General features: G+C 66.0%; 1 protein-coding gene across 1 annotated transcript; it reads right to left on the reverse strand.

Annotated features, from left to right (window-relative positions):
* Window positions 1–6: 6 nt before the first annotated feature.
* Window positions 7–8,830, reverse strand: WRAP53 (WD repeat containing antisense to TP53). The gene is given in 11 exon segments (XM_084304142.1): window positions 7–218; window positions 683–732; window positions 734–827; window positions 945–1,048; window positions 1,612–1,820; window positions 2,588–2,720; window positions 5,184–5,274; window positions 6,217–6,305; window positions 7,718–7,826; window positions 7,922–8,021; window positions 8,613–8,830. Coding segments are annotated over 11 exon segments (1,392 nt in total). The 5' UTR covers window position 8,830; the 3' UTR covers window positions 7–22.
* Between the last annotated feature and the right edge of the window lie 258 nt (window positions 8,831–9,088).

The raw sequence follows: 9,088 nt of genomic DNA on the forward strand, positions 1-9,088 counted from the left end.
GGGGTCAGGGTCCATGGGGGGGTCATAGGGCTCGGGGTCCCCGAGGGGGTCGGGGTCCGCGGGGGGGTCGCTGCCCCCCCCACCACCAGATCTGCAGGCGGTTGTCGCCCCGCGTGGGGGGGTCGCCGTCGGCCGCCCCCTCCTCGTCGCTGTCCCACGGCGCGGGGAACACCCGCTGCCCCGACGAGGTGGCCAGCAGAGGGAGGGAGGGGTGCAGGCTGGGGGGGCACAGAGGGGGGGGGGAACAACGTGATTGGGGGGGCACAGGGGATGGGGGGGTCGCAGGGGGGTTGCAAGGAATTGAGGGGGTGAGGGGATTCGGGGGGGGGGAGATACGGGATGGGAGACAAAGAATGGGGGGGAAAAAAGAATGGGGGGGTGGGGATCGGGGATTGGGGGGGACACTAAGGATGGGGGGGGTCATAAGGAATGGGGGGGGACAGGGGATGGGGGGGACAGGGGGTAGGGGGGTCATGGGGGGGGACACAGAATGAGAAAGGGACAAGGGGGGGGGCACAGGATGGGGGGAGAAGGTTGGGGGGGGTCAGGGGGTGGGGGGGCACGGGATGGGGGTGATAGGAGATGGGGGGGGCACAAGGGATGAGATGGGGATTGGGGGGGGCATGCGGTGGGTGGGGGGGACACACACGGGTGAAGGGGGGGGGCACGGGGGGGGCCGCACCTGGTGCCATTGACGCAGTCGCGCAGAGCCTGGAAGCGCAGCTGGGGGGGGCAGCAGGGGGGGGTCCCCGGGCTGGGGGGGCTGCAGCGTGTCCCAGACGCTGACCACGCCGGCGGTGTCGCCGCTCACCAGGAAGCGCCCCGAGCTGGAAGGGGGGGGGCACCGGGGAGCTGGGTGGGGGGGGGGGCGCCCACCCTCGGGGGGGTCCCCTGGGTGTGGGGGGTGCCCCCCCCAGCCCCCCCCAGCCCCCCCCCCCACTCACGGGTCCATGTCGAAGCTGACGCGCTGGTTGGTGCCCACGCGCCGCTCCAGCCCCAGCAGGAGGCGGTCCGGGCGCCGCAGGTCCCAGCACAGGATGTGGTGGGCCTGGGGCGGGGTCACACAGGGACACGCCCCCTCCGTCAGGCCCCGCCCACATCGGGGACACACCCTCTCAGGCCACGCCCCCCCCCCTCAGCCCCACCCGGTGCCCCACCTGTCACTGGGGGCTCTGCCCCGCTGCAGGCCCCGCCCTCTGCACATAGCCACGCCCCTAACCCAAGCCCCACCCCCAATCCTAAGCCCCGCCCCTATCTTTAAAGCCCCGCCCCCTACCTATAGCACCACCCAATTCCTACAAGCCCCACCCCAACCATAAAAGCCCCGCCCAAACACAAAGCCCCGCCCCAATCCATCAGCCCCGCCCCTCCACAAAGCCCCGCCCAAATCCACAAGCCCCGCCCATCCCAACACCCACTCCTGCCCATAACCCCGCCCCATCCCTTAAGCCCCGCCCACCCCCTTCCAGCCCCGCCCCCTTCCTATACCCCCGCTCCACCCCTAAAAGCCCCGCCCCTAAGAGCCCCGCCCCCAGCCAAACATGGCCCCGCCCCCCCACGCCCTGGCCCCGCCCCCCACACCCTGGCCCCGCCCCCTGAGGCCCCGCCCACCTTGCGCCCCCCCGCGAAGAGCAGGGTCCCGTCGGGGCTGAAGCGCAGGTGGGTGGGGGCAGCCGGGAGGCGGGGCCACAGAGCCAGGGCCCCGCCCCCCTCCATGGCGTACAGCCCCAGGCTCCGCCCATAGGAGCCGCAGGCAAACACCGGCTGGGCGGGGCTACAGGCCAGGCAGCCAATCAGGCCGCCCTGGCCACGGCCCCCATCTGTAGGCAGGGAGAGCACAGCAGTCAGGCCCCACCCCTCTGCCTTAGCCCCGCCCACATGCACCCAGAGCCCCACCCACCTGCACCCAAGCCATGGCCTCGCCCCCAGAACCCACAGGCCACGCCCCTTTCCCGGCCACACCCTGCTGGTAGCCCCTCCCCCTTCCTCAACCAAGCCCCACCCCTTTACCCAGCCCCTCCCCTCCTCCTTAAACCCCGCCCCTTCCCCATTTCCCTCAAGCCCCTCCCTTCCTGCCCAGGCCCCACCCAAGGCCCCGCCCCCTTCCCACAAGCCCAACCCCTACCCCTTGCACATACCCCCAGTGCCCCTCCCATCGTCCCCTCCAGACCCCACCCCCTTTTAGGCCCCACCCCCATGACCCCTCCCACGTAGCCATACCCCTAGGCCCCGCCCCTTCCCATGTGCCCCGCCCCCTCCCCCAAGTCCCACCCCCTCCCCTTGGACCAGCCCCAGGCTGTCTCCCATTGCCCTCCCCCCTCAGTCCCTTGGCTCCGCCCTCCCCCCAGGCCCCGCCCCTTTAGCCCCGCCCCCTTTTAGGCCACACCCCCACGACCCCTCCCACACAGCCATACCCCTAAGCCCCGCCCCCTTCCCCATATGCCCCGCCCCCTCCCCTTGGACCAGCCCCGGGCTCTCTCCCATTGCCCTCCCCCCTCACCCCCTGACCCCCCCTCCCCCCAGGCCCCTCCCCCTTTAGCCCCGCCCCTTTTAGCCCCGCCCCCTTTTAGCCCCGCCCCCGTCTCACGGCGCAGGGCGCGGTGCTCGTGCGTGCGGCCGGGCCGCGCGGTGTGGAAGAGCCGCACGCAGCCCTCGAAGCCGCCCAGCAGCCGCGAGCCCTCGGGGGAGAAGCACAGCGAGTGCGGGGCCACCAGCTCGTCCTGACCGCGCCCAGGAAGAACCGGTCACCCACCAGTAAGAACCAGTCACCCCCAGTAAGAACCAGTCACCCACCAGTAACAACCAGTCACCCCCCCAGTAACAACCAGTCACCGACCAGTAAGAACCACTGACCCCCAGTAACAACCAGTCACCGACCAGTAACAATCAGTCACCCCCAGTAAGAACCAGTCACCCCCAGTAAGAACCAGTCACCCACCAGTAAGAACCAGTCACCCCCCCAGTAACAACCAGTCACCGACCAGTAAGAACCAGTCACCCCCAGTAACAACCAGTCACACACCAGTAAGAACCAGTCACCGACCAGTAAGAACCAGTCACCCCCAGTAACAACCAGTCACCCCCAGTCACTGACCAGTAACATCCAGTCACCCACCAGTAACAACCAGTCACCCCCAGTAAGAACCAGTCACCGACCAGTAACAACCAGTCACCCCCAGTAACAACCAGTCACCCACCAGTAACAACCAGTCACCGACCAGTAACAACCAGTCACCCACCAGTAACAACCAGTCACCCCCAGTAACAACCAGTCACCGACCAGTAAGAACCACTGACCCCCAGTAACAACCAGTCACCGACCAGTAACAATCAGTCACCCCCAGTAAGAACCAGTCACCCCCAGTAACAACCAGTCACCGACCAGTAAGAACCAGTCACCCACCAGTAAGAACCAGTCACCCCCAGTAACAACCAGTCACCCCCAGTAACAACCAGTCACCCACCAGTAAGAACCAGTCACCCACCAGTAAGAACCAGTCACCGACCAGTAACAACCAGTCACCCCCAGTAACATCCAGTCACACACCAGGAACAACCAGTCACCCCCCCAGTAAGAACCAGTCACCGACCAGTAAGAACCAGTCACCCCCAGTAACAACCAGTCACACACCAGTAAGAACCAGTCACCCACCAGTAACAACCAGTCACCAACCAGTAAGAACCAGTCACCGACCAGTAAGAACCAGTCACCCACCGGTAACAACCAGTCACCGACCAGTAAGAACCAGTCACCCCCAGTAAGAACCAGTCACCCACCAGTAACAACCAGTCACCAACCAGTAACAACCAATCACCCACCAGTAACAACCAGTCACCCCCCAGTAGCAACCAGTCACCAGCCAGTAACAACCAGTCACCGACCAGTAAGAACCAGTCACCCCCAGTAAGAACCAGTCACCCACCAGTAACAACCAGTCACCCCCAGTAAGAACCAGTCACCGACCAGTAAGAACCAGTCACCCCCAGTAACAACCAGTCACCCACCAGTAAGAACCAGTCACCCCCAGTAACAACCAGTCACCCCCAGTCACTGACCAGTAACATCCAGTCACCCACCAGTAACAACCAGTCACCCACCAGTAACAACCAGTCACACACCAGTAACAACCAGTCACCCCCAGTAACAACCAGTCACCCCCAGTCACTGACCAGTAACATCCAGTCACTGACCAGTAACCCCCAGTCACCCACCGGTAACTCCCAGTCACCAACTAGTAACTCCCAGTCACTGACCAGTAACCCCCAGTCACCCACCGGTAACTCCCAGTCACCAACTAGTAACTCCCAGTCACTGACCAGTAACATCCAGTCACCGACCAGTAACAACCAGTCACCCCCCAGTAACAACCAGTCACCCCCAGTAACATCCAGTCACCAAATAGTAACACCCGGTCACCCACCAGTAACAACCAGTCACACACCGGGAACACCCAGTCACTCACCAGTCACTGACCAGTCAATCCCAGTGACCTCCAGTCACCGACCAGTAACCCCCAGTCACCGACCAGTAACCCCCAGTCACCCCCAGTAACCCTCAGTCACTCTCCAGTAACATCCAGTCACCGACCAGTAACTCCTAGTCACACACCAGTAACTCCCAGTCACCCCCAGTAACTCCCAGCCACCCCCAGTCACCCGCAGTCACCAACCAGTAACCCCCAGTCACCCACTGGTAACTCCCAGTCACCAACCAGTCAACCCCAGAGACCCCCAGTCACCAACCAGTCACTCCCAGTGACCTCCGGTCACTGACCAGTAACCCCCAGTAACTGACCAGCAACTCCCAGTCACCCACTGGTAACCCCCAGTCACCCCCAGTCACTGACTGGTAACCCCCAACCAACCCAGGTCCCCAGCCAGTACCTCCCAGTAACCCCAGTCACTGACCAGTAACCCCCATCACCCCTGGTCACCAACCACCCAGTGTCCCTCCCAGTGCCACTCCCAGTGCCTCCCACTGCCCCCCAGTCCCTCCCAGTGCTCCTCCCAGTGCCTCCCAGTGCCCCCCCATGCCTCCCACTGCCCCCCAGTCCCTCCCAGTTCTTCTCCCAGTGCCACTCCCAATACCTCCCACTGCTCCCCAGTCCCTCCCAGCGCCCCTCCCAGCACCCCCAGTCCCTCCCAGTGCCCCCCCCAGTGCTCCCAGTTGCCCCAGTGCCCACCAGGTGGTTGTGGGCGCGGAAGGAGCCCCGCAGGCTCCCGTCGAAGGCGTCCCAGAGGTGCACGGGGTTGTCCCGGCTGCTGCTGGCCACCCTGCGCGCCCAGTAACGCCCAGTGACTCCCAGTGCCTCCCAGTAACCCACCAGCGCCTCCCAGTGACCCACCAGTGCCTCCCAGTGACCTCTGTTACATTCCCACTGCCTCCCAGTATCCCCCCAGCCTCCCCCAGTACTCCCCCAGCCCCCTCCAGTAACCTCTGTTATGTTCCCAGTGCCTCCCAGTATCCCTCTAGCCCCCCTCAACCTCTCCCAGTAACCCCCCAGTGGCTCCCAATGACCTCTGTTACATTCCCAGTGCTTCCCAGTGTCCCCCAAGCCCTCCCCCAGTGCCTCCCAGTATCCCCCCAGCATCTCCCAGTAACCTGTGACATTCCCAGTGCCTCCCAGTGTTCCCCCACCCTCCCCTAGTAACCCTCTGGCCACCTCCCAGTAACCCCCAGCACCTCCCAGTATCCCCCAGTCCCTCCCAGTTATCCCCCAGCCTCCCCTAGTAACCCTCTGGCCCCCTCCCAGTAACCCCCAGTGCCTCCCAGTATCCCCCCAGTCCCTCCCAGTTATCCCCCAGTGCCTCCCAGTAACCCCTGTTACATTCCCCTCCCCTCCCAGCACCTCCCAGTATCCCCCCAGTGCCTCCCAGCATCCCCCCAGCCCCTCCCACTGCCTCCCAGTAACCCCCCAGCCCCCTCCCAGCCTCTCCCAGTAATCCCCAACACCTCCCCATTACCCCCCAGTGCCTCCCAACGACCCCTGTTACATTCCCAGCCCCTCCCAGTGCCTCCCAGTATCCCCCCAGCCCCTCCCACTGCCTCCCAGTAACCCCCCAGCCCCCTCCCAGCCTCTCCCAGTAACCCCCAACACCTCCCCATTACCCCCCAGTGCCTCCCAACGACCCCTGTTACATTCCCAGCCCCTCCCACTGCCTCCCAGTAACCCCCCCAGCCCCTCCCAGTGCTCCCAGTGCTCCCAGTTGGCTCACAGGCAGGTGTGGGGCAGGCTGGAGTCCAGCAGTGGGAACCAGGCGCAGTCGTACACCGTGTCCCCCTCGGGCAGGCGCAGCGCCGCCGCCTGCACACCGCACGGCTGGAGGGGCAGCACGGACCCCAAAACCCCCCAGGGAACCCCAAAACCACCCCCAGGAACCCCAAAACCCCCCCAGGACCCCAAAACTGACCCCAGAGAACCCCAAAACCCCCCCAGGGACCCCAAAACTGACCCCAGAGAACCCCAAAACTGACCCCAGAGAACCCCAAAACTGACCCCAGAGAACCCCAAAACCCAACCCTGGGACCCCAAAACCCAACCCTGGGACCCCAAAAGCCCCCACCAGGGACACCAAAACTGACCCCAAAACCCCCCAGGACACCAAAACTCACCCCCAGGGACCCCAAAACTGACCCCAGAGAACCCCAAAACTGCCCCTGGGGACCCAAAACCCACCCCTGGGACCCCAAATGCCCCCACCAGGGACCCCAAAACCCCCCCAGGACCTCAAAACTGACCCCAACCCCCCCCCCCGAGACACCCTGAAACTGACCCCAAAACCCCTAGGGACCCGAAACTGCCCCCAGGGACCCCAAAACTGACCCCAAAACCTCCGGGGACCGCAAAAATGACCCCAAAACCAACCCTAAAACCCCATGGGACACCAAAACTGACCCCCAGGGACCCCAGAACTGACCCCCAAACCCCCCGGGACCCCAAAACTGACCACAGGGACCCCAAAATGGCCCCTACAGCCCCCAACCACTCCCCCCGGGGATCCCAAAATGCCCCCCTAGACCCCAAAATCACCTCTGGGGACCCCAAAATCCCACCCGGGAACCCCCAGAACCACTCTTAGTGCCCCCAAATACTCCCCTGGGACCCCAATAATGACCTCCCCCCAGACCCCAATCAACGCCCCCAGCAGCCCCAAAAGCTCCCCAGGGCCCCCATAACGAGATCCAGCACCCCAAAATGTTCCCCAGGACCCCAAATGCCCCCCTGGGACCCCAAAATGCCCCCACAGGGTACCAATAAATGTGCTGGGACCCCAAATCCCCCCCAAATCCCCCCACACACCCTTTCGGGCAGAGGCTGGGACCCCTCAAATCCCCCCAGCCCCCCTGAAACCCTCCCAATCCCCCCCAAATCCCACCCTAAACTCCCCCAGCCCCCCCCAAATCCCCCCCTAACACCCCCCAATCCCCTGAAATCCCCCCCAACCCCTCCCCAACCCCCCCAGATCCCCCCAAAACCCTCTCAACCCCCCCCAAATACCCCCTTAAACCCTCCCAGCCCCCCCAAACCCCACCCTAACACCCCCCAACCCCCCAAACCCCCTCTAAGCCCCCCCAAATCTCACCCTAACACCCCCCACCACCCCCCCAGGCTCCCCCCAACCCCCCCAAATCCCACCCTAACACCCTCCAACCCCCTCTAACCCCCCCAAATCCCACCCCAAACCCCTCCCCGTCCCCCCCCTGCCCCCCCCTCACCATTTCGGGCAGGGGTCCCGCGGGGGGGCCGCAGAGGGAGGGGGGCAGGTCGAAGATGCGCAGGGTGTTGTCGTCGCTGCACGTCAGCACGCATGACCCGTCGGGGGCCCTAGGGGGGGGAAAAAAACCCAAAATTTATTTAGGGGGGGGTCGAGGCCACCCAGAGACCCCCCCCCCAACCCCGGTGCCCCCCCCCTCGCTCACCACTTGCAGCCCTTGAGGAAGTTTTCGGGCCGGCGGCTGAACTCCTCCTGGGCCCCCCCCCACCAGGAGGGGGGGGCGCTGCAGGTCGTAGAGGGGAAACCTGGGGGGGGGGAGAAAAAATTAGGAACCGGGTGCGCCCCCCCCCCCCCCCCAAAAAAAAAAAAAAAAAAAGGGGACCCAGCTGCCTGGAACCCCCCCCGAGGGGTCCCAATGCCCCCCCCACATCCTTGTGCCCCCCCCCCCCAGACCCTGGTGCCCCCCCCCAAAATGTTTCTTGTGCCCCCCCATTGCACCCAGGTGCCCCCCCCCCACCTCTAAGTGCCCCCTCTGGGCGTCCCCCCGCCCCCCCCCACCCATCCTGGTGCCCCCCCCGTCCTTGTGCCCCCCCCCACAGGACCCAGGTGCCCCCCCAAGGGGTCCCGATGTGTCCCCCCCGTGTCCTTATGCCCCCCCCGTGTGTCCAAGCCCCCCTCCCCGGCCCAAGATGCCCCCCCCAGGGGTCCTGGAGCCCCCCCAGGGAGTCCCGGTGCCCCCCCCATGTGTCCAAGACCCCCCCCCATCACTGTGTCCCCCCCCCACGGGACCCTGGTGCCCCCCCCGGCCCCAGATGCCCCCCCCAGGGGTCCTGGAGCCCCCCCCCAAGGTCCCGGTGCCCCCCCCCGGCCCCCTCCCGGCCCCGCCCCCCCCTCACCACTGCTCCTCCATCTCCTGGGGGGGCCCCTCCCGCTCCCCCCCCTCCTCCTGGGGGGGATCCGGGCCCGCCGGGGGGGGGGGCCGAGGCCTGGGGTGGGCACGGGGGGGGCGGGGTCAGCACCGGGCCCCCCCCCGCGCCCCCCCCCGCGCCCCCCCCCCGCCCCCGGGGGTCCCGGCGGGGCCCCCCCAGCACCTTCCCCCATGGGCGCCGCCATGACACCGCCGCGCAGATCTCGCGAGAGCTCCGCCGCGGCGCACAAACTCGCGCGAGATTTCGGCAGCTCGCCCTCCCCCCGCCCTCCCCCGGCCCCGTCTCTCTCGCGAGAGTTCCGCGCTGCTCTCGCGAGACTTGGCTCTGACGAAGCCCGGCCGCCATTTTAGGCCTGGGCGCCGCGGCAGTGCCAGCACCACCCCTCCCCCCACACCAGCTCCTTACCGGTGTTTAATTACTAATTAATTACAGCCCCACAGCAT

This window comes from Netta rufina, assembly GCF_964035555.1.
Source record: "Netta rufina genome assembly, chromosome: 35".
Classification (NCBI taxonomy): Eukaryota; Metazoa; Chordata; class Aves; order Anseriformes; family Anatidae; genus Netta; species Netta rufina.